General features: G+C 43.3%; 1 protein-coding gene across 3 annotated transcripts in view; it reads left to right on the forward strand.

Moving 5' to 3' along the window:
- MB21D2 (Mab-21 domain containing 2) overlaps window positions 1-26094 on the forward strand; it is a 139328-nt gene extending 113234 nt beyond the window's left edge. For 2 of the 3 annotated variants that reach the window (XM_049880260.1, XM_049880270.1), the window contains exon 3: window positions 23232-26094. In XM_049880260.1, coding sequence (XP_049736217.1) covers window positions 23232-24496 — 1265 coding nt within the window. In that variant the 3' untranslated portion in view covers window positions 24497-26094. The remainder of the gene's footprint in view (window positions 1-23231) is intronic. The other variant, XM_049880252.1, reaches the window with a different exon arrangement.
- Window positions 26095-26410: the final 316 nt, after the last annotated feature.

The raw sequence follows: 26410 nt of genomic DNA on the forward strand, positions 1-26410 counted from the left end.
GGAGAAATGGTGTTCATCTGTATTATTGCATGCCTACCCATCTGCCCTGAGTCCCAGTCCCTGGGTGACTCTTTTTGCTCATGTTCTCATTATAGGACCTATCATAGCATTTTTGCACATGAAGGAACCTAGAGATCATCTCATCAAGTCCCTTGCTTTCTAGATGGAAAACCGGCCAAGAAAGGTCGAGTGTTGTGTCCAGGATAAGCCAATGGCCAGAATCCAGAGTAGAACCTAGGTTTTGATCTTCAGAAAATCTTTTAAGTGATGGCTGTCTAGTGCTGTTGATCATGGTACTTTGTTCCTACAGAGCATTTTCTAGTTTATCTAAGTGTTGATATACCCATTTGCCTCTGCTGACCTCATCAGTCGGTGGACATTGTTCCTCCTGGAGGCACCAGGGGAGCGAGCCTTCTCCCACCTCACGTGGTGACTTAACGGCAAATCAGGGCTAGTCGCCAGCTTTCTTATCGTGGTTCCAGTTTTTTCCACAGGTGGACTGTAAATTCCATAGCTCTGCTAAACCAGTGGTCCCCAAAGTGTGACCCACCCCAGAATGACAGAATCCAAACTGGGGGGTTGTGGGGGGGGGCAGCAGTCTGTGTTTAATAAGTCCCCCAGATGATTCTGTACGCTGAAGTCTGAGAGGCATTGTGCTGAAAGTGTAGGTTTTCTAGTCAGTATCCAGGATTTCACTACATTTGCTAACATTATCAAATCCATCCAAGAATAAGAAAGATTTTATTAAGTTAAAACTAACCATAAAAATCAGTAGATACGTACCTCTTTCTTGCCCTTCCCCCGTCCCTTTTAACTACGGGTGCTTTGTGGTAACTTTTTATTAAAAATGTTTTCTGTCCCTCATAAAGCTTACAGAGTTGTCCTGAGGTTTCCTTCATTCAACTAATTTCACTTGACACTTGGCAAAGCACCGCATGGGGAGCTCTTGATAATAAGGAGATAAGTCAAAGACAGGCCCTGCCTTCAAAAGGGCCAGTGGTAGAATTCTCACCTTCCATGTGGGAGACCCAGGTTTCCATTCCTGGCCAAGGCACCTCATGCCCAGCCACCATCTGCTTGTCAGCAGAGGCTCGTGTGTCGCTATGACGCTGAACAGGTGTCAGCAGAGCTTCCAGACTAAGATGGACTAGGGAGAAAGGCCTGGTGATCTGCTTCTGAAAATCAGCCAGTGAAAACCCTGTGGGTCACAGCAGTCCTCAAAGATCGAGGTGATGGCACAGGACAGGGCAGCGTTTTGTTCCACCACGCAAGTGGCCGTTGTGAGTTGGGGGCTAAGAAGCTAAGAAGAATAACAGCAACCCTCAAAAGCCATTTCTACTCAAGTGAATGTTGAACCATGTGACACAATTGCCTACTAAAAAAGTAAATTAAAAGTGGGCTGGGGTGGGGGAGGGAGCCAGGAAGGGAGGAAAGGCGAGGATTGAATAGACAGAAAAATATTGGAAACAAGCAACAAAAATCAAACAAACTAAGTCACATGCCCAAACAGCAGGCCAAAAACCAGAGTAGCGTTAACTGACCTGAGAAGTGTGAACAGAATGTTATTTTAAAAAGAAAATTATGTTTTCTCAGCACCGGCAAAGTTCCAGGAACTGTACTGGGAACTTTATGTAGCCCTGTCATTCAAGTCTGACAGTGCCCTCATGAAGAGTGATGGTATCACCCCGATTTTTAAAGATGAGGAAACTAAAGATTTCAAAAAAGTCAAGTAACTTATCCCAGTGACCCACAAGCAGCAAATCTTGAAGGTAGGATTCACATTCAAGCTTGTCGGTATCTAAAATTCATCATCTTTCCATCACACTAGCCATGCTGTCTCTTAGCCATCTTTCTTTTCTATGTTTTTTTCATCCCAAAGCCGTGGATTTTTATCAACAGATGTCTGAAATCCCACCATTTCAATCATTTTGTTGCAAAGGGCATGTGGGCATTTGGAATTCACCACCCTGTTTCTGAAACCCAAATCCATTTATGATTCATTCTGAAAGCATTTCAGTAAAATCTGGTGTGCATTTAGAGTTGATAGGGTTTTTTTTTTTTTTTTTTAATCCAGCCTTCAGGCCTCCTCTTGCTTTTTGGGTTGGAGCCTGTCATGCCACTGTAAAGAAAAATTAGGAAGGCTCGCCCTCTAGTGGAAAGACTTAGAACGTCAAGTGGTTTTGCTGGAGGGTTTGTCCCCGCCACACCCTCCTTCCCTTTTTTTTAGGAATTATGGAATTTTTCATCTGAGAGGCACTCTCATAGAAAGCCTTGGGTCTGTACCCAAGTGTCATTTTTGTCAACATCTTAAAAATAGGATTTCTGCATTTTGTAATTGTAGCACACCTGGGTTTCTGTCCTTGAATCGCCTTTCTTAAGTAGGCACAGTCTTTCAAAAGAATGCCTGTCTTTTCATCTTTTTCCTACTTAACAATCTAACCTACCTGGATTTTTGAAAGGGATGTAGCATGAATATGGATGTCTGTATTTATTCCTTTGTGTCCTAATTCACCTGCGGGACACTTGATAGCTCTGGAAATTGTACACCTCCATTCAAACTGTGTGACTTTGGCTACAGGGACTGAGCTGTAATTGCACCCATCAGCCAAGGCTTATTCCTCAGCTGGAAGCCTGCCCCACACCCGATGCTCACCGACCCATGCCTGTGCTCCCCAGCCAGGCCTGCCGTGTGGGCCAGTTGTCCTTCTGAATTCTCAGCTGATTATGCATTCATTCTGTCCACGCTTCTGATTGAATGTAGGACACAGTCAGATGGTGGAGGAGGCTGTTGTTGTTAGGTACCATCAAGTCGATTTTCGCCTCATAACAACCACAAGTGACGGAGTAGAACTGCCCCATGGTGTTCTCTAGATTGTCATCTTTATGGGAGCAGATCGCCAGGTCTTTCTCTTGTGAAGCCACGGGGTAGGTTCGAACCGCTAACCTTTCAGTTAGCCAAGGGCTTATCCATTGCTCCACCAGGAGTCCTTGATGGAAGGGGATAAGGACTGTGAAAAAATAACAAGAAACCTAGCAAAAACATATATACATATATTTTTCCCTTCCAAAGCAAAATGAAAGGTGAGAGGTAATCACAGAAAATGAGGGCTTGGAGATGTGAGTGGATCCCCCGGTTGTGAGGAATGAGATCTTTCTGAATCTTAATTACTGTCTTGTTTCTCAAAAGTCCCAGCAAAGCTGTGTCTTTCCTCATCTGAAAAGCAGCTAATCTCAGGTCTTTAAAATGTTGGCAAATTGCTGGTACAGTAAACCCCTTCCTCTAACGTGACAGCTTGCCTGTCTGGATTCTATGTAATTAAACTTTTTGCTTGGATAGAGGGAGCTGACAGTCTCAGTTTTTAAAAGCATTTCAGCATTGCTAGCTTAAAACACACGTGTCTTCATGAGGAGTGTGTCAGTTGTTGCGGGGTGGGACACAGACACCCATCTTTTTGACAAATTCTTTGGTTAGAGACCCGTGTTTGGAGTGGAGAGAGCCCTGGATTGAGATCTGGGGACCTTGGATTGTATTCCCACATTGGTGTCACCTTTCCTTTGCTTTGGGGACCTCATTTTCTTGCTCTGTACCAGGACAGTTGGAGTAAACAAGCTCAAAATCAGTTCTGGCTTCACTAATCTGTGATCCAGTCTTTCTTAGAGTGGGGAACACACTTGCCACTTAAACGTCATCCACTGGGCACCAAGGGTTACCGAACTTGCAGCTGATTCAAACCACATCCTTCAACACTAGGAAGTAAAAACAAACCTATCTCTCCTTTCATACCTGCCGTTTCAGTACATTATTTTAGACTAAAAAATATTGAGTTCTACTTTTCATCCCCACACCACTGCTGGCTCTTGCTACATTTTTAGGTAGTTGGAGGAAAAATAGGAGAAAGAGCCATCTCTCAAAATATGACTTTTCTGCTTTGGCATTACGAGAGAAAGGATTCTCAATACCCCCACTTTGCTGTCCCCGTCGTTATTGGCCAGGCGTGAGTTTAAAACACTGGAGGAATCAGATGATGTACTCACGCTTTCAAACTCCGGGGAGGGTTTTAGGTGCTGCTTTAAGTCTGATCTCTTTTGATGTGAACCTTTTCAAGCTCAAACAATGAAGTATGTTTTTGCCCAGACACGAAAAGTAATTATCACGTAGGCAATTGTGTCTCAGAAATAGATTCTGCGTCTTATTCGTCTATCAGGTTGTCAGTATTTTTTTTTCCCCCATGTCTGATGTGTTTGGGAAAACCTTACTCAATCCCTTAGTTCATTCTTAAATTCTAGGTTGGGTGAAGTTGTGCTCATCCGAACTTTCGTATGAAACACTCCAACTTTACACAATGGAAAAACTTGTTAGCTGAGTCGTTATTTTTGGAAATAGTGGATTTTAGGATCTTATCGCTGGAAGTAAATCCCTGATGGAGCAACGGGTAAGAGCTCAGCTGCTAATCAAAAAGGTTGGCATTTTGAATCTACCAGGCACTCCTTGGAAACCCTGTGGGGCAGTTCTACTCTGTCCTGTAGGGTCACTTTGAATCAGAGTGGACAACAATGGGTTTGGTTATCTCTAGAAGTGGCATTGAAAGCTTATGAGTATTTGAAATAACATTGACTTATTTAAATGACAACCCTGGTGGTGCAATGATGAAGTGTTTGGCTGCTAACCAAAAGGTCAGCAGTTCGAATCCAGCAGCCGCTCTTTGGAAACCCTATGGGGCAATTCTACTCTATCCTATAGGGTCGCTATGAGTTGTAATCCACTCGACAGCGACAGATTTGGTTTTTTTTTTTTTTTTTTGGAGGGGGGGTTTAAAGACAATATAGGTAAGAAAAAAGGTAAGGGACCATTATTATTAATATATTAGGTATTACAACAGTGAGCTATATGGAAAATGGATGAGTAGCTATTAAGTATCTGCTTATCTGACTCTTAAAAACAAACAAGCTATTTTCCTGGAATAAAGTATGTTTATTTTGCTGGCATGTGTGAGGGAAGAGGAGCATCTCATTAATAACCCACTCGGTGTAGAGACCCAGCAAACCGTGTCCAGGTTTGCCATGTATCGATTGCCCCCAGCAAAGCAGGCTCTCCATCTGGAGCCCTCTCCTTCCCGCCTTTCTCACCCTGCCACAGAGTAACCCCTTGGCACAGAACACAAATGCTCCCCCCCCCCCCAAACTTCCTTCCAAGTCATTGTGTGTGTTCAGGCTTCTCTTGGCTACTTGCTTAGCCGCCAAGAGCCTCAGGTTACACATTTGTAAAATGAACAACAGCAACAAAAAAAGAAAACCAAAACGTTGTTGTCGAGTCGATCCCAACTCATAGCAACCGTATAGGACAGAGTAGAACTGCCCCATAGGGTTTCCAAGGAATGGCCTGTGGATTCAAACTGTCGACCTTTTGGTTAGCAGCCGAACGCTTAACCACTGCGCCACCATGGCTCCATCTGGACGATAGGAATTATAGCTTCCTTTACAGAATTACTGTCAGGAACAAACGAGAACCTGATCATTGGCATTTTCTGTGAACTGCAAAGTACCATTTAGTGTAACGGAATGTTTGTTTTTGATTACTTATCCATTGAAGTCAGGTAGTCACAGAATGAATTTCCTTTTTCTTAATCATTTGGGCTTCTAAAATCTTTTAGTCTATTTATTTGTAGTCAAAGTGGAACTATTTTGAAGAAGAAGTGGTGCCATAACCTTATAAGGTCAAAGATTTTCCTCTGCCTTCTTCCTCCCTGGGGCCCTGGTGGCACAGTGGTTAAAGGGCTTGGCTGCGAACTAAAAGGTTGGCGGTTTGAACCCACCAGCTGCTCTGCGGCAGAAAGGAGTGGCAGTCGGCTTCCGTAAAGATTTACAACCTTGGAAACCCTATGGGGCAGTTCTGCTGTGTCCTACAGGGTCGCTATGAGTCAGAAATCTACTCAATGGCAGTGGACTTGGGCTCTTTCTCCCTTATTGCTGGCACCTGAAGCTTTACTTGTGTGTGTTTTGTTGTTGTTTTTAATCTCAGCTGCAGAAAATGGGAGCTGAAGCCTCGTATCTTGTGACAAGGCCTTCAATATGCATCGGGAATTAACAGTTGACCTTGTGTCTTTCAGCCTTCACTCAGCCCGGTTTAGAGTCTATCAGCTCCTGAATTACCAGGAAGATTTCCTCCCAGGAACCAAAAGGCAGAGTTATGTCACTGGGTGGTACCTGGGGCAAATAGGCCCGGTAGGATACCTTTAATTTAATCGTATCAATTCTTAGCCCTTTGCCCAGCCTTCTTTTCCTCAGAGCTTTCAATCTGAGATTCTGACTTTGGAGCCCAGTTAGAAACTCTTGGTAAATGAGTGGCATGTGGGTGCCCTCTACAGGCCATCATTGGGAATTGCTTAGGAAGAAGGAACCCTATGTATTTACAGGTGAGGCCTGGTGACCCACTTCCAAAAGTCAGCCGTTGAAAACCCTATGGAGTGCAGTTCTACTCTGACACGCATGGGGTCGCCGTAAGCCCATGTCGACTCCATGGCAACTCGGTGGTGGTTCTTGTGCATCCGAGGAAAATGTGTGCTTATAACTTTGTTTTTTAAATCAGATATTAGACTTTGATCTTAGGTTACACTGTAATTATGCTAGCTTTTCTCATAATCCCCTGCTGAGGTTGTTTTTGCTTTGGAGAATGGCTTAGAGAGAAATTACTCTCAGAGGACACAAGGGGATGCCTCAGCATAGTTTGTGGTCTCCGTTAAAGGCTGCTAGCTTCTCCCTCCCAGCTCTTCCGAGTATGTGATAAGATTCCTTTGCCTGAAGATACAGTGGCTCCAGAGTCTCTCGTTGTGTCTGGAAATGGTGGTGTCAGATTGGCACCATCAGCCTCAGGGTATCACCTTGACAATTTTCATCTTAGAAGGTTCCAGTTAAACTCTCTTTTTGGGCTACACCAACCATTTATTTAGTTGGCATCTTTGGAGCCCCTGTTGTGTCAGGTTAGGAGATACATAGGTCATCAGGCATAAGGACACGGACAGGTAGACAAATAATTGACAGATTGGGGTACACGCTATACTAAAGAAAGTATGAACCAAGGTGAGTGGGTGGGGAGATTAGATAATGTCACTTGGAAATTTTTCTCTGAGTTAAAGGAACAGAGAGAATAATGCCAAACAGAGAATGAAAGAGAAATGTTATTTTGGCTTGAAACAACTATATGAATAAGGGGGTCCCTTTGAACAAAGTTCCACTCTGAAATTGGGTACTTGTAATAAGCTGGCAAACAGGGCTACCTGCCTTCTCACTTTATTCCCCTCCAGCCTTACGCCCATTGTTCTCTGTAATTTGAGGAGGAAATGCCCCCTTCCTAAGGGATAAATAAATATTTACCTGTTCAAAGTATTCCACAGCTGGAAGACGATCTAAAATGCTTGTTGGGAAACGAAGACAGTTGAAATATCAACAGGGCAACAAATAAATAGTCAAGGTGCTAACTATAAATGCACTGGAAAACAAGCTTGCTAAATCTGAGAAAGCTAATGAAATATTTTTAGACGCGTTCTCAGAGCTTGCTTCAATAAAGAGGCTGTTAAAAAGTTGGTTCATCTTGTGAGACCCTCTGGGAAGTTGTGTGGAAGCCATCTTGGAATTATTCCCTCAGAGTCTGGGGAAGCTGGGGCATTTGTTCACTGATTTCCATCCTCCACTGGTTGAGGGTTGTCCCAGGGGTCAGTTCTCCTGTGTTAACGCCCCTGCACTTTCTAGTCGTGCCTGGAGCCAAGATGGCTCCCAGGCAAAGGAGCAGAACCACTGGAGCTTGAGGAAGGAAGCTGCCAGGCTTTCAGGAAACTACCTGCCATAGCTCCAAGTGAACTCAGGGTCCGGTTGGGGACGCGGGGCGGGGCATCAACAGTGTCTGTTAAAACACACACACTGTCTCAACATATTCTTGTAGTCACACATATTAGGAAGAAAGTAAACTCAAGTGCAGTCTGTTATAATGGTAATAAGAAATAATGGTTCATTTTATTTAGATATGAGAATGACAGATATGTACATTTTTAAATTAAGTCCTCATCAGAGAAATATCTTGAAGTATTTATGGGTGAAATGATACAATGTATGCGATTTTAAAATGCTACAGCCAAAAAAGATAGGCACGCAACTGTTGAAGCTGGGTGATGGGTCCATGGGAATTCATTATACTGTTATTTCTACTATTGTGTACGTTTGAAAATTTCCAGAGAATACTAATTTTAAGACAAGGTCTTTGACTAGCCAGTGATAGTTTTTAGATTCTTTAGAAGAGACCTCTGTATAAATTGGCATCATTTTTGAACCAATATGGCAAATCTGAGCTTATCCTGTAGACCACAGCCTAGCACCCTTTTCTGGTGAACAATGACATATTTTCTTAAAGTCCTAGATCGCAAGGAGCACGTCTCTCATCACAGGCTTGTGGCTACCAGTTTTTGTTTTGTACTGTTTTTAGAAACAAGGCACAGAATTGTTCATGTTTCTTCCTTCCCATCTCAGTGTACCCAGTGAGAGTTTTGCGCAGAGAAAAAACGTGAAGATGGTAGATACTATTGTGTCTACAAAGGAAAAGGGCTTTCTTTTTTCAGAACTCAGTAAGAACTTCTGGCTTTGTGATTAGTATTTCCTTCGGTAAAAGTAGCGTCATGTCCGCATTCACCCTCTGCCTAGTAGGGATATGACCCTAAAATGAAGGATCCGCTGTTGAGTTAAAAAAAACGGATTAGACTATGCTTCTGAGCATGTGGGAACATTCTAAGAATTTCTCTTGGGAGGCTTGAAGGCATGCTGAGTCCACAGTTGTCATTAAAACCCTGGTGGAATGCTTTTGGGAGTTGTCCAAGAGTTAAGATGGCAACACACACATGCACGCATGCACACACATCACAACACTGGACACTCAATTTTTAGTTATTTATAATCATGCCATTTCTATGACACTTCACCTGTTTCACTCAGACTTCATTCCCCAGGGATAACTGACGACTAAAGTCAATTTTTATCTACTTTAGAAATCATTTTACTCCAAAATAGAACTCATTTCAGTTTTGGATAGAAAAACCAGCTTCCTCTCACTGCTTCCTGTAGTGTTTTATGAGGCAGTTTTAAAGGGCCAGAAGATATTAAACTGTTTATTCTCCCAGGAGAGGCCACTTATGCTGGAATGCAGGCAGTGTGGGATGGTGAGGGAATGTGGAGCCAACTCGAAGCTCAGCTGTTATGACCATGAATAATTTATGAAGCTGTTGCTTTTTGCTGATTTCCTTGTCTGTGAAATGGGGACAGCATTGCTTGCTTAGAAGTGTTATCAAGAGGACTGAATGAAACGCCGTAGGTAAAGCATTCATCCTACTGCCTGGTGCATTATCGTTGTTGTTCACCATTGCTGAGTTGGTTCCCAACGCCTGGTGACCTCTCCCACGGTGGATCAAAACCCTGCCCAGTCCTGCACCATTCCCACGGTCGGGTACGGCCTGAACCATGGGGACCGGTAAGGTTTTCATTGACTGATTTTTGTAAGTAAATCACCAGACCTTTCTTCCTACTCCACCTTAGTCTAGAAGCTCTTTTTAAACCTGTTCAGCATCACAGCAACACACAAGCCTCCACTGACCGACGGGTGGTGGCTGCGCTTGAAGTGCGCTGGCCGGGAATTGAACCGGGATCTCCCTGATAGGAGGTGAGAATTTTACCACTGAACCACCGATGCCTAGTGCATAGCAGGGCCACAACATGTTAGTGCCCTTCGCAGAGAGACTTTGAAATGAGAGCTACACACTTTGGAAACAAACGAACAAACAAAAAAACCCAAACCCAGTGCCGTCGAGTCAATTCTGACTCATAGCAACCGTATAGGACAGAGTAGAACTGCCTCATAGAATTTCCAAGTTGCACCTGGCGGACTCGAACTGCCGACCCTTTGGTTAGCAGCCGTAGTACTTAACCACTACACCACGAGAGTTTCCACTTTGGAAACACACTCTATGAATTCAGTCCTTTTCTTGTTGTGAGTGTCATTGCTAGTTCTATACTGTCTCCTTTTAAAGCTGGTGCAGTTGTCCCTGATGGTTGTTGGATGTCACAGCAGCTGGGCTGCAGATTAGAAAGGACACAGGATAAACAAGATTGGAGAGGAGATCAGTCACATCTAACATTGGAACTGTCGAGCGTTTTGCTCCCTTGGATTTCTAACAGCCAGTGTTAACCCATAACCCAAACCCATTGCTGTCGAGTCGATTCTGACTCACAGGGACCCTATAGGACAGAGTAGAACTGTGCCTTAGGGGTTCCAAGGTTCTAAATCTTTACAGAAGCAAACTGCCACATCTGTCTCCTGTGGAGTGACTGGTGGGTTCAAACCACCGACCTCTCAGTTAGCAGCTGAGCGCTTAACCACTGTGAGAAGAAGAGTAGAACTGCCCTATAGCATTTCCAAGGAGCGGCTGATAAATTTGAACTGCTGACTTTTTTTTGGTTAACAGCCGATCTCTTAACTACTACGCCACTAAATGTTAGTGTTTAGGTCCAGATTTTGAAGTTTGTTTTACAAACAAGAGAGACGAGATAAAACTGGGGCCCACATTGGATGGCCCTAGATGGATGGCCATGGGCATCCACTGTGTAGTCTTCAGTTGGAGACACCGTATGGGCAGCCACCTTGGAAGACACCTGTTTTCAGACTGTACCCAAAGATTGTATTTTTAGGCTTCTTCCCTGCTGAAGATTGTGACTGATCACCTCCTGGAACAGGAAATGTCCTGCCTCCATAGGCGGCGTTGTTGGAAAGTCCTTCCTGATGGAAACAGTCTCCATTTACAGCATAAGGCAAGGCTGAGGTTTTCTGTATCTTCTGCTTATTGAGATCTTATAGTAAAGTCCATCTCTCCTTTACCAAGACAACTCGTCAAGTATTTGAAGATAGATCTCATCATCTTCTGGAATTTTCTGTTCTCCAGCCTAAACAGGTTTCACTTTTCCTCCCCTTCTTCCTCCTTCTCCTCTTTGTTTTGGCTAGGAACTTCATTTCCTTCAGCGTTATTAATTCAGCTTACAATTCTGTGTTACAATTCAGTGTGTGATCATTTGATTCATGTGGGAACTGTCCACAGTGCGCATCAAATATTTCTGCTTTCCACACCCCAGATAGGATTGATTTTCTTTATTCCTGGGGTTGAGTGGGACCATGTGACTAGTTTTGACCAGTAGTTTGTGAATTGAAACGATGTATGTCATTTCCAGGCCACATCATTTAACTGCTCATAAGGGCTCCTCCTGAGTTGTCTTTTCCCCGTGGTAGCTGGCAGCGTCCTAGATAGGGACTGCTCTGTAATCGGGGTCCTGGAGATCCTACGGCCAGCCCTTGGTGGACATGTAGTGTGGATGAAAAATAAAACTTTGTTGGTTTAAGTCACTGAAGTTTTAGGTTTGATACTTAGATGAAGCATAATTTCACGTATCCAGATTGATACAATTAGCATCTGACTTTCTGGCTAAATGATAAGCATTATGCCGTGGGGACTGTGTGTTGTCCTCCCTTTGCATTTTCAGCATCTACTACAGTATTGCCTCATACCAATTGCCAGCGAGTGGACTCTGACTCCTGGCGACCCTACGTGTGGCAGAGTAGAACCGAGCTCCATGGGGCTTTCAGTGGCTGATTTTTGGGGCAGTAGATCAGCAGACCTTGCCTCCAAGGTATCTCTGAGTAGGCTTGAATCATCAACCTTTTGGTTAGCAGCTGAGTGCATTAACTGGTTTCATAGAAGGCACTAATACTTATCGTTCATGTATGAATAAATGAAACCTGAATTTTGAGTACCACTTCCATCATCGTTGCAATGTCTTGAACTTGCCCACTTCTTTATTCCTCTTCTAAAGTGCTGTTATTGTTAGTTGCCATTGAATCGATTCCAACTCATGTCCCTGCTGCCACTGAGTTGATTCTGACTCATAGCGACCACCCCTACCCCCGCAATATAACACAGCTCTCCAGTTTCAGAGTAATTAAGTCATTTGCATGTATACCCCCAAAACGAAAAAGGGAGGAAAACTAGACTCAGCTGTGTTACAGGCAGAGGGGAAAGGAGTACAATACAGTTGAATTAATAATTCTGAACATATTCATCGCAAGCTTATTGTGAGGGAGAGGTCATCTGGTCGTCACTGACTCTTTTCTGTATCCTCAGGTAGCCATTTGACACCATATTGGGATTGCTTTTACTTTTCACTTGTTATTGACTTTGACTTCCAAGAATGAGCCTTTGAAAGTGAGCTCGCCTTGTGTAAATTGTCAGTCTGTAGCCTTCATGCTTGTTGTGGCTGTGGAAGGCTGCTAGGTGGAGCTCATGGAACTCTCTTTTGAGTCCTGCCGTACATTCTGATTGGCAGAAACCACGAGTTTTTAAATTCTTCTAAGAACTGAAGAGAAAGAAGGCAAGAATGATTAGTGAGGAAACATAATATGGTAATATGTTCTCTGGGTTTCCAGAACTCTCCGTTTACTGGCTGCTGATGGCATAGGCCACGCACTAAGTCATTTGGTGTGCATTTTCTTGGCTCATCCCTGTGGTTAGTGGTTTTTATTCCCAATTTCGTTTAAGGAGACTGAGGCCCAGAGTGCTTACATTTCTTGCTCATGGATGAACTGGACTTGAACCCATGTCCAACTCGTGTTCATTCCATTCGGATAGCTTAGTAGACTTTGACAAGGAACTTCAGTTTTAATTTTTAAGAAGGAAGATAGTGGGAGATTGTTCTTCTTGTTAGTTGTCATCCAGATGGCTCATGACTCGTGGTGACCTTATGTATAGCACAAAACAACATTGCCCAGTCCTGGGCCATCTTCGTGATCATTGGTATGCTCAAGTCCATTGTTGCAGCCACTGTGTATTTTGAGTGCCTTCCAACCTAGGGGGCTCACCTTCCTGCACTTATCAGACAATATTCTGTTGTGATCCCTAGGGTTTTCAAGGACTAATTTTTGGAAGTAGATCATCAGCCTTTCTTCCTAGTCTGTCTTAGTCTGGAAGCTCCCCTGAAACCTGCCTACCATGGTGACCCTTGCTGGTATTTGAAATACTGGCGGATAACTTCTAGTGTCACAGCAACGTGCAATCCACCACAGTACAACAGACAGGTGGTGGTAGAATGAAAGATTGGGGAGAACTTTTTTTCCCTACCTGATATTTGGATTATTAGTAAATGATTTTATATACACATACTGACAGTATTTCATATTATATTGTATAGCAAATGCCATGACCTCCAGGGTGTGGTTATTGAGGTGTTTGGATTATTTGAAACAAATGATACAATCAACAAGGAGTTGCCCTTCCAATGTCAAGGTCAGTACTCTAGGCACTGTGGTAATAAAACCTTGACTACCAGGAGCTCGTAGGTGATTGACTATGATAGTATCTATGATTTGCTGAATGCCTCTTTGCCAGTTACTGTGCCAGATGCTTCATATTATTGTCTTATTTAGAAGGGAAAATGAGCCATGAATACAGCCCGCTGTGATAATATGAATAAAAACCCAAAAACCAAACCCATTGCCATCGAGTTGATTCCGACTCATAGCAACCCTATAAGACAGAATAGAACTACCCCCCATAGGGTTTCCAAGGCTGTATTCTTTGCAGAGGCAGACTGCCACATTTTTGTCCTGAAGAGCAGTGGGTAGAATTGAACTGTCAACCTTTTGGCTAGCAGCAGAATGCTTAGCCACTGTACCACCAGGGCTCCTTGATAATAGATACAGGAAATGCGAATATAGGAGTTCAGATCAAGGCTTCTGCACAGGGGTGTTCAGGTTATCCATTCCCTCCTGGTGTCGGGGAACAAGGAATAGACTGGAATCCAGCCTGTCCTCTGCTGGCCAAGCTGAGTGCCCTCCCACTGCACCGTGGCAGAAGCTTCCACCAGAGGAAGCAGCCTTAGGCTGGCAGCCATCTTTGTTCAGCAAGGGAGAGCTAGGTTCAGCTTCTTTTATTTCCCTTCGTCTAGCATGTTTTGTTTGCCTTGCATGTGCTGGAAAGCTTAGATAGATTATCTTGCTAAACTATATCTTCAACACAACCCTGTGGAATCGATGTTGTTTGCTATTCCAGTTTTATGTAGATACGGGAGAAAGGGCAGAGCATATCAGGGAAATGAACGAAATATCTACTCTGTGCTTAGGCACTGCGTATCAATAAATACTATGTATTAATTTCCTAGGGCTCCTGCAATAGAATTTCACAAATTGGGTGGCTCAGAAGAACAGAAATGGATTGTCTCACAGTGCTGGAAGCTAGGAGGCCAAAAGCAAAGTGTAGGTCATGTTGATTCCTTCAGAGGGCTCAGAGGGAGAAGCTGTTCCCTGCCTCTATCCTAGCTTCTGGTGGCTTCTGGCGATCTTTAACCAAACCAAACCCATTGTCATGGAGTAGATTCCAACTCCTGGCTTGCAAATGTGTCTTCACAAGGCTCTCTGTCTCTGTGTATCTTAAAGTTATAAGGACACCTGGCATATAAGATTAGGACCCATCCTATTCCAGTTTCACTCCATGTTAACCTAACTGATAACATCTTCAAAGACCCTCTGTCCAAATGACTTCAGCATATCTTTTGGGGGACACCATTCAATCCATAACGCCCTACAAAGGAGATTTGATTTTATTTGGTTTTAATAGATGAGGAATCAGAAACTCAAAGAAGTTAAATAACTTACTGAGTTCACTTAAATAGTAAATGGAGCCTTGGTGGCGCAGTGGTTAAGGATTAAGGCTGCTAACCAAACAGATGGCAGCTTGAATCCACCAGCTGCTCCTTGGAAGCCCTATGGGGCAGTTCTACCCTGTTCTATAGGGTTGCTATGAGTTGGAATCAACTTGACAGCAGTGAGTTTTTTTTTTTTTAAGAAGTAAATAGCAAGCCCAAGATTCAACCTCAAGCCTGTCTTACTCTGAGTCCAGTGCCCTTTTGCCCTGAGATGTGTATCAGTGTCAAAACGGGAGAAGATGAAGGGAAACTTCTTTGAGGAAATATCTTTTGAATCAGGCCTGTGTGCTATATTCTGGTAAATAGCACATTACCATGTGTAATTTAATCAGTTTTCAGAAAGGATAAGATTACATGCAGTAGCCGCAGAAATTATGCCATCTAAAACAGACCCTCAGACTTATGAAACGTATCGGTGTAATTGTGAGTATTCATGCTCATCCAGCAGGAAATTACTGAAAAGCTGGGAAGTGCCATTGGTTTATTAATTCTGTTTTTCCAAAGTACATGACAGCCTCTTTTCTTTGAGAAGGCTAATGGCATCTTGCAAGGGTGAATCAGGTTTATCCTTCCTTATGATACGTGTGGGTCGTCAGATATATCCTGCCGCTGGTCCAAGATCATACCAAAGCTTTGATCAATGGAAGTGCACCGCTGGCCCGTGGCCCTGAGACCTGTGCTGCTTCTCACCCCAGCCATTCTGCATCCGTGTCCAGTTGGGTCATTGTCACTCCTTAGGGGAACAGTATGCATGTGCCATGCTGACTTCACAGCCAGAGTGGGAAGAAGACAGTATGACTTGGTCTGTTGTGTGACCTCGGATGAGTCATTCCTCCTCTCTGAGCCTCTGTTTTTTTATTTGTATATGCAGAGAGATGATTTCTGGCTGTGAAATAGGAAAAATGCTAAAACCTTCCCCAAATTACTCCCCCTGCCCAGTAAAACACCCACACCCATTGCCATCAAGTTGATTCTGACTCATAGTGACCCTATAGGACAGAGTACAACGGCCCCATAGGTTTCGAAGGCTGAAATCTCATGGAAGTAGATTGCCACATCTTTCTCCTGTAGAGTGGCTGGTGGGGTTAAACCACCGACCTCTCCGTTAGCAGCCAAGCGCCTTAACCACTTCACCACCAGTGCTTCTAACACAAATCAGAGTTTTAAAAAATCCCATAGATTTGTGACTTTCTTAGAAAATGGCGGCCATACCTGTGTCTTAGGATGTTTTGTCTTATAGTAAGTTTGACAAAAATATGTCCTCCTTGGAAGTAAAAACCATGATTTTTTATAGGAAGGTTTTATATTGGCTATTATCAACCAAGGGAACGGCTCCTGTAGGGCTGTTTGTCAGCATCATCTCACTCTGTCACCTTGCCCTAAAGATTCATCCCACCATTAAGAATCATTGACACAAGGGAGCACTCTTATCGGTGTAAGGAGCCCTGGTGGCACAGTGGTTAAGCATTTGGCTGCTAACTGAAAGGTCGGCAGTTCAAACTCACCAGCTGCTCCATAAAAGAGAGATATGGCAGCCTGCTTCCATACATATTACAGCCTTGGAAACCCTATGGGGCCGTTCTACCGTGTCCTGTAGAGTTGCTATGAGTTGGAATTGACTTTATGGCAATGAGTTTAACAAGTTATTGGTACATGCCACATGAGTTGGAGCCAAAAAGAGATAACCCTTTACTACTGAGTATTCAGATACCAAGAAATAACCTTTTTCAGATACTTAGTCAAAGATACAGAGACATAAATAAAATTTATCTAATTCTGTAGCTTTAATTTCAGGACAAAAAAATTTTACCTCTGTTATAGATCTTTTTCCCTTCAACATAGGTAAGTTTTTAAAGGATTCTACGCAAGTACGGATTTCGCATATCTACTTAGTATTCATTAAACTGCCTACTTAAATTGAGTAATTCCCCAGCCACTGGGGTGGAGCTGAGAAGATACGAGAGGAAAAAAAAAAGATACTTAATTCTTGGGCTCTGGAATTAACAACCTGGCTGTATGTATTTGAATGATGGAGGTTAAGTCATTTGAATTCAGTGGAATGTAATAAAGTTTTCTTCACAAGATCCTAAGAAGATCAGGGATAGAGTTTTATTTGAATTCTAAAGACAGTCAGCAAAGAATTTGGTGGATGACATGGAAAAACTATTCCTAAAACTCGAGCATTAAGGTCTGCTTAAGTAGAAACAATGAAGGAAATTCCAAAATCAAGGAATGGAGAACTACAGGTAGGGAGGCTAGGGGGCAGCTTTCCTTTTAGGGATTTTAAGAGCAGACATATACCACAGGTCCCGTGGAAAGAAGAGATCCACCCAGGGGGAAAAGCTGTTTCTCCCTCCCTCCTTTCCTTTCTTGCTAACAAGCTCAGTGGTGTGTGTACATCTTTTTGTTCCCATTCATGGCTTTGGATAATTGAACTAATGACTAAACAGCCAGAGGCCCTTATCTTACCCTTCCATAATTACACAAAGGACCAGCGAATTAGTTCAGTGATAGCACTTGTTGAAACTGAGACCCAAGGCCAAAGTGTACAGCTGAATTTTTTTTTGGGTCTTCTCTCTTTTTCCCTTCCAGCCCCTGGGCAAATCTGCCTTTCAGTTGCATGGCAACCCCTCTCCCACGATAGCTGATGTCAGCTCATTTTCACTTAAGCTTACTTAGCCCAGGAAAGTTCTCCTGGAGGACCTTTGGCCTTGCGTAATGCTGGAGAACGTCCAGGTGGCATCACCAAATCACTTGTAAAACTGTAGACTAATGGGCTTGGGTGCACTAAATGTAGATGCAGATGTCACAAGGGGTGCATTTCGGGAACAATGTGGCCTTAGGGACTTGGTGTCTAACTTCTAGGAGCCTAGCAAATGAACCTCTGGAATAGTCTCTCTGCTGCTAAAGTTCTCTCTGCATTTTAAAGGAAAAGAAGTGTCCAGAATTACGCTAACTCTTGCATATTAGAGTTCAGTCCAATACTTTAGATGGCCCTTTTGAGAGAAAGGCCAACATTTTAACTGGGAACATAAACAGCGGTTAGGAGGAAAGAGAATATTTTATCATTGGCAAGAATGTTTCATGGAAATAGGTTAAAACTTTTTCATAGTTAATCCAGGAGAGGGCAGAAAGGAGTTTTAACTCATTTCTTGCTGCCTAAGATGATCCAAGGCAACTTTTGCTGGCCGTGTAGACAGGTCCTAACTGGTACGTTCAGGCCAGTTTATCCGTCCAGACCAGAAGGACAGATAGAATTTTGAATTATTTATGCCTAAAAGGGGACTACGGTGTGGTGCTCTAATAATAATTCTACCTCTGATCTAATCTGGAGGAGCCCTGGTGGAGCAATGGTTAAATGCTCGGCTGCTAACCAGAAGGTTGGCAGTTCGAACCCATTCAGCAGCTCTACAAAAAAGACCTGGTGATCTGCTCCCGTGAAGATTACAGCTTAGGAAACCCTAGGGGGCAGCTCTGCTCTGTCACTATAAGTCGAAACTGACTCCATGGCAGCTAACAACAATCTGATCTGATCTGATTTACTAACCCCGACACAGCGTTTGATGATTTTTCACTTGTATATTTATGGGACTTCAGCTTCAAGAAAAGAAAGAATATTTGAAATAATGAAGAATAATTATTTTATTTTTAAATTTTTCTCTTGAGCCTTTACATGAACAGATATATGCACACCTGGTGGCGTAGTGGCTAAGTGCTACGGCTGCTAACCAAGAGGTCAGCAGTTCAAATCCTCCAGGCGCTCCTTGGAAACTCTGTGGGGCAGTTCTACTCTGTCCTAAAGGGTCGCTATGAGTCGGAATCGACTCGACGGCAGTGGGTTTGGTTTTTTTTTTTTATGGTCATTACAGTACTGTTTACAATAGCAAAAAGGTGGAAGCAACCAAGGTGCCCATCAATGGATGAGTGGATAAATTATGGTATATTCACACAATGAAATACTACTCATCGATAAAGAACAATGATGCATCTGTGAAACACTTCATAACGTGAAGGAACCTGGAAGACATTATACTGAGTGAAATTAGTCAGTTACAAAAGGACAAATATTGTATGAGACCACTATTAAAAGAACTTGAGAAATAGTTTAAACAGAGAAGAAAATATTCTTTGATGGTTATGAGAGTGGGAAGGGAGGGAGGGAGAGGAGTATTCACTAATTAGATAGTAGACAAGAACTATTTTAGGTGAAGGGAAAGACAACACACAATACAGGAGAGATCAGCCCAACTGGACTAAACCAAAAGCAAAGCAGTTTCCTGAATAAACTGAACACTTTGAAGGCCAGCGTAGCAGGGGTTGGTGTTTGGGGACCATGGTTTCAGGGGATATCTAGGTCAATTGCCATAATAAAATCTATTAAGAAAACATTCTGCATCCCACTTCGGAGAGTGGCGTCTGGGGTCTTAAACACTAGCAAGTGGCCATCTTAGATGCATCAATTGGTCTCAACCCACCTGGAGCAAAGGAGAATGAAGAACACCAAAGACACAAGGTAATTATGAGCCTAAGAGACAGAAAAGGTCACATAAACCAGAGTCTACATTACCCTGGGACCAGAAGAACTAGATGGTGCCTGGCTACAACCAATGACTGCCCCGACAGGGAACACAAGAGAGAACCCCTGAGGGAGCAGGAGAGCAGTGGGATGCAGACCTCAAATTCTCGTAAAAAGACCAGACTTAATGGTCTAACTGAGACTAGAAGGACCCTGGAGGTCATGGTCCCCAGACCTTCTGTAAGCCCAAGACAGCAACCATTTCCAAAGCCAATTCTCCGGACAGGGATTGGACTGGACTATGGGTTAGAAAATGATACTGGTGAGGAGTGAGCTTCTTGGATCAAGTAGACACGTGAGACTATTTGGGCAGTTCCTGTCTGCAGGGGAGATGAGAGGGCAGAGGGGGTCAGAGGCTGGTTGAATGGACATGAAAATAGAGAGTGGAAAGGAGTGTGCTGTCTCATTAGGGGGAGAGCAACTAGGATTATATAGCAAGGTGTATATAAATTTTTGTATGAGAGACTGACTTGATTTGTAAACTTTCACTTAAAGCACAATAAAATATCTGTTTGAAAGTAAGTGCACCTATAGGTAAGTCTATAATAATGATTTTCACAGCCTACTCTGGAAGGCACAGTGGCTAAAAGCTTGGCTGCTAACCAGAAGGTCAGTAGTTCAAATCCACTAGCCGCTCCTTGGAAACCCTATGGGGCAGTTCTACTCTGTCCTATAGAGTTGCTATGAGTCGGATTTGACTCAACGGCAATGGGGTGGTGGTATTTCTTACATTATAAAGATGAGGTTGATTTTGAAACCTTACGACAATTGAGAGAAGTAGGTGTTGGGCTCAGTGTTTATGACAAATTTCAATCCTGGTTGCTGAGTTCTGCTTTAAAAAAAAAAAAAAAAAAGTAAAAATTTTTTTAAAGGACTTTTTTTATGCTGAATTTGTAGTAAGGGTTTTTTGCTTGTGCGGCATGTAGTGTCTTAGGCTGGGTTTCTCAGAAGCACGCAGGATATGTTTTAAGGAGCACCTTTGGCATCAACACCTGTGGAAATGAGGGGAACAAAGTAGGATTGGGCAGGCAGAGAAGTCGCGTTTCCGTGAAGACCCATAGTGAGCCTTAGCTTACCCAGGGGAGGGAGCTTGAGTTTAGAATGGACCTTCAGACCGTCTTGAGCCAGGATACTCCTGTATTGATCAGCTATTGAATATGCATCAAACCAAACACACTGCCACTGAGTCGATTCCAACGACCCTATAGGACAGAGTAGAACTGCTCCATAGGGTTTCCAAGGACTGACTGGTGGATTGGAACTGTGAACCTTTTAGTTAGCAGCCAGCTCTTAACTACTGCACCACCAGGGTGCACCCCCAGCAAAAAAAAAAAAAAAAAGACAAGAAACCCACAGACACACACACAGGGCATGACCTTGGTTGAGATGGTCATGCAACTGAGACAATCCCTACAGGTTTGGGCCATCTGCTGACATCACTCCCAGCAGTGGGGACTTGCCATTACTTGAGGGAGCCTGAGTGGTGAATCAATGTGTCCACACATGTAGTCTGAGAAACAACCCAAGAGACCGGGTGAACTGGCTTCTCTTTCTGGTGAGCTGTTGACCCTGTAACCTTGGATGAATTACTGACTGATTTTTGGAAGAGAGTGATAACTTCCTGTATTCCTATCTGTATGGGAGGATGTGGTACTTGATAAAGGACTTTTTCATGCTTTATATGGTTAGGAAAATAGGATTTTAAAGAATAAAGAGCATTTTTTAGAAATGAATGCTGAATCTTGACATATAGTAAAAACACATATACATGGTTTATCTAATTATCTACCTTGTGCCTCCCCTGTGAACAGTGAACTATGATTGATTAAAAGTAACTGCAATGACTGTGGAATAATAGTTTGTGGTAGTTGTTTGGGAACTTTGGGAAAGAGTCGTTAAGTAAATCACAAATAGTGTTGCTGGTAGTTTGTCAGACAATGAAGCGCAAATAAGCGTATAATAAAAAGACAGGAGGTAGGGAGGCTAAGTTTTTATGTTGTTCTTGAAACAGTCATTTAAGTCCAGCCATTATTTAAAGTACTTCATATTAAGACAGATAACAGACAGATGGAGAGATAGGTAGACAACTACCATCAAGTTGACTCGGACTTATGACAATTTATGTACAACAGAATGAAACGTTGTCTGGTCCTGTGTCATCCTCATTATCACTGGCATATTTGAGTCCATCGTTGTGACTCATGTCAGTGCATCTCATGGAGGGTCTCCCTCTACCTCCACCCCACCAAACATCATGTCCTCTTCCAGTAATGGATCTCTCTTGATGTTGTGTCCAAAGGAAGCGAGTCAGACAGTGTTCTGTTGTGTTCCATAACATTTTCATTGGCTAATTTTCGGTAGATTGCCAGGTCTGTCTTCCTAGCCTGTGTTATTCTGGAAGACCCACTGAAACCTGTCTACCATGGTGATTCTGCTGGTATTTGAAATACCAGTGGCATAGCTTCCAGCATCACAGCAACTCACAAGCCTCCAGAGCACAACAAACTGACAGGTGGTGGACTTCATATTTAAGCCATATTAAATCCATCCATTCATTAACTTTATAATTCAGTCATAGCTTCAATTACGTGCCTACTGCGTGCACACCCTATGCCAGCTAGTATCTGTTTGAGATATGGTTCTCATCCTCAGAGAGCTCACAATTTCATCAGAAAATCACACCTGTTAGTATTATCACCAATCTCATCAGAAAAGCACAAGATTTGGGAAAATGTCATGTGCACGGTGCAGGATATGAGTTTTCCAATTTCTAATCGTCTCGTAAAAGTTCCAGCGTCATCACCGGCAGTAAATATTGTCAGTTGTTTTCTTAAAGAAAGGCTCATTTTGTCCTTTTTTTTTTTTCCAGAAAATACTTGTCAGATATCCAAATCTGAATGATCATAGTTCATCAGTCATTCTTTAAACTAAAAATGGTGTTCTATGAACAAAGCAGCTAGTTCAACTCACGTCTCAAAAAAAAGAAAAAATACAAGTGCTTTTCCTGAAGACATTTGTATTTTGGCTTTTGTATTTTGGTATGCAGCGGAAGTGCTTTATAATTACTTCCTTTTTGTCTGTCACACTGAATATTAGAAAGATGTTCATGCAAGGGTTGGAAGTTAATCAAATGAATCATGTCTTTTCTGCTTCATCCATGACATAATTGAAATCGGCTTTTTTTTTTTTTTTTTTTTTAATGCTAGTGCACGAAGGTTAAGAATCTAGTGCTCACTAGAACAGTTTGATTCATGCTAAAGGACCAGCAGTTTTACAATCCGTTGCTCTTGTATCATCAGTGCAGACATCAACGCAGCGAAAAAGTCAAAGCCTTAGTATTATTGTGAAAAGTGTTGTTGTCGTCCCAGAGACCCTCAGTGGTTTGCAGCCCAAGAAGGAAGATTTAAGCAGGGAGGGCCAGGACAGAGACCGAAAGAACCTGGCCATGTGTGATGGCACCAGAGATAGAGAACGAGGAAGGAAGTGAGAGAAGCTACAGAGGTTACAATGATGAGATTTGGCAGTAGAAGGACAAGAAAGAGTTGAATCTCACTGAGATGTTCGGCCCGGATGACAGAGCTGATGGCAATGTCATCGCTCAGGTCATGACTATGGGAGGAGGAGCCCTAGTTTATAATTGAAAATGATACTGCTTTTCACTGTGTGAGAAACATCTATCATAGTCCTCCAAGGCCAGATTCTACAATGGGGGAGGAAGATCCCAGTCTGCTAGCCAGGTCTCTGCAGCAGCCTGAGAGCTGGTGGTGTACTAACAACCAGGTTGAATAAATCGTGGTTCTTGGATGTTCAGAACATTCTATATTGAGGCTTTCGTGTGTGTGCTTCCTGTAATAGTGTTTTCTCTTTCTGTTTCCAGGGATGGTACAAAAACTGGACCAAAAACTTCCAGTGGCCAATGAGTACCTGTTGCTTTCTGGAGGTGTCCGGGAAGGCGTGGTGGACCTGGACTTGGATGAGCTGAATGTCTATGCCCGGGGGACTGACTATGATATGGACTTTACTCTTCTGGTGCCAGCCCTGAAGCTGCATGACCGGAATCAGCCTGTGACCCTCGATATGCGCCACTCCGCCTTGTGCCACTCTTGGCTAAGCCTCCGGCTCTTTGACGAAGGGACGATCAGTAAGTGGAAAGACTGCTGCACCATCGTCGATCACATCAACGGTGCTACCAACTACTTCTTCTCCCCAACCAAAGTGGCTGAGTGGTTCTATGACTCCATCAGCATTGTCCTGTCAGAGATCCAGAAGAAGCCCCAGCGAGGGATGCCAAAGGTGGAAAAGGTAGAAAAGAACGGGACCATCATCTCCATTATTCTGGGCGTGGGCAGCAGTCGCATGCTCTACGACATTGTCCCTGTGGTATCCTTCAAAGGTTGGCCTGCGGTTGCCCAGAGCTGGCTCATGGAGAATCACTTTTGGGATGGAAAGATCACCGAGGAAGAGGTTATCAGTGGGTTTTACCTGGTACCCGCTTGCTCCTACAAGGGAAAGAAGGACAACGAGTGGCGGCTGTCCTTTGCCAGGAGTGAGGTACAACTGAAGAAGTGTATCTCTAGCAGCCTCATGCAGGCCTACCAGGCCTGCAAAGCCATCATCATCAAACTCCTGTCCCGGCCCAAGGCTATTAGTCCCTACCACCTGCGGAGCATGATGCTCTGGGCCTGTGACAGACTTCCTGCCAACTACTTGGCTCAAGAAGACTATGCAGCCCACTTCTTGCTGGGCCTCATCGATGACCTGCAACACTGTCTCGTCAACAAGATGTGCCCCAATTATTTCATCCCTCAGTGCAACATGCTGGAGCACCTGTCAGAGGAGACGGTCATGCTCCACGCCCGGAAGCTCTCCTCCGTCCGCTCAGACCCGGCAGAGCACTTGCGCACGGCCATCGAGCACGTCAAGGCGGCCAACCGGCTGACGCTGGAGCTGCAGCGAAGGGGCAGCACCACCAGCATCCCCTCCCCGCAGTCTGACGGAGGGGACCCCAACCAGCCCGATGACCGCTTGGCCAAAAAACTGCAGCAGCTAGTGACTGAGAACCCGGGGAAGTCCATCTCTGTCTTCATTAACCCCGATGATGTCACACGACCCCATTTTAGAATTGATGATAAATTTTTCTGAGCGTTTTGCTGACTGTTTCTTTTGTTTTCCTCCCGTTTCTTGGTTCTAAAACTCTCCTAACCTGCAATGTGGTTTGTGATGCTGTCTTTCCGTTTTTTTACATATCCAGCCTAGACTGGATCTGTTAAGAACACATTTTACGTTTCCTGATGGTGCAGGCTCTGGAACAGTATATTACTATTTCATACTCTGCTGCTTATTTTTGTTGTTGTTGTTACTGTTGTTTACTTTGTTGTTGTCACCTAGTTTGTTTCTTTTAAGGAGAACTTGAGCCATAGAAGAAAATGCACAGGAACCTGCTCATATTTTCCTTTTTTATACTTTGTGCAAATTTGCTAACGGGGCTGGGGAAACAAATGTCCTTCTGACATTTAAGTATTTCATTCTTTGTTTTGTTTGTTTTTATTTTCTCCTCAATGAGTTTCATCACCATAGACATTTGAGAGCGTTGTCTGAACCTGGGAATTACTGGCATATTAGCTGGATTTATTTCTTTTGCCCAGTGGCCAGGGATGTTTCCTTCTTTTTCACCAAACGTTGTAGACTTGGAGTGTGATAATGCTACAAATGGTGTTTTGGAGCAACTTCATTGAATGTAATTGTCCTTGAGTCAGAACCTTGGATGGTTTCGGAGGGTGTATTTGACAGCTTTCCAGCCAGAATGAAGGTTTTCCAAATGTTAGGTTTTAGTATGTGTACTTATTTGAAGCCTTATTTAAATCCTATTGAAGAACATACCATTATAATTGTTATTTGCACTAATGAAATCTTTGCCATTGTCAGAGTCCCACCGTGTACGTTTCAGTAGGAATTAACATCTACTATTGATATGCTATCATTTTTCTTTCCCATTTTACCCAATCAACAGAATGATTTTCTGCTTTGTTTTAGTTCTCCTTCAATTGTGGGGTCCCCTGTTGCCCTCTTTGATTTTCTGTTTCCTTGTCTTACTGAGAGAAGTTTTTAAAGCTTTATACCTGGTGATTGACTTTACCTAAAGCTTGGGAAAATATCTACGTGCTAAAATAGGTGTCTTTGTATTTATTTCTCTCTTACCTTTATAGAGGTAAGCTTTTTTGTAAAGTCTCCTTCCCTTTACTGAGGAGTTTTGAGGAAAACTGGCAGGAAGAATTATAATCCCCAAATTGAAGGTGTCATGCCTGTTAGAAAGCCAACTTGGCCGTAGAGCAGAAACCGGGAAATCTCTGGATGGCAGCCTTGGTGGAGCGGTGTCCTGTCTTCGTGAATGAAATTGCTTGCCAGGTTTAGGTGCCACAAGGCATTGGCTCCGTGTTTTGATGTGGACTCATGGCAAGCTGGTGTTTGAGAGGTCAGGTGCCTGCTGATCTCTCAATGGATGCCCGTGATGTCTACGGTTAGAAAGGCCAGGCAACGTTTTGGTTTTGATCTTGAATGTCAAGACTTATACATTGGATTTTGGCTGATTGAAACCAGGCATATGTGGTCTTGGGTTTTTGCATGGGAATTAATGTAATGCTTATAAATGAAAATGAAATCATTCAACCATCTTAAGTCAAACACAAAAATAATAATAAAAAAAGAAACATACCAGCCTTGGAATTTTGTTGTTGTTGCTAGTTTATAGTCTGGAAATCTTTCTCTTATTAGCAATGCCAATAATCATTTTCAGTAAATACAGCCCACACCAAACCCGTTGCCATCGAGTCGATTCCAACACATAATGACCCCATAGGACAGAGTAGGGCTGCCCTATAGGGCTTCCAAGGAGGAGCAGGTTCATTTGAACTGCTGACATTTTGGTTAGCAGCCAAGCTGTTAACCACTGTGCCACCAGGGCTCCCAATACAGCTGTTGTCATGTATAGTGAACTTCCAGCATTCATTCTTTCCTTTCCCCAGTATCTCCCTATCCTCCAAAGAGCTTACATCCTTT

This window comes from Elephas maximus, chromosome 1, assembly GCF_024166365.1.
Source record: "Elephas maximus indicus isolate mEleMax1 chromosome 1, mEleMax1 primary haplotype, whole genome shotgun sequence".
Classification (NCBI taxonomy): Eukaryota; Metazoa; Chordata; class Mammalia; order Proboscidea; family Elephantidae; genus Elephas; species Elephas maximus.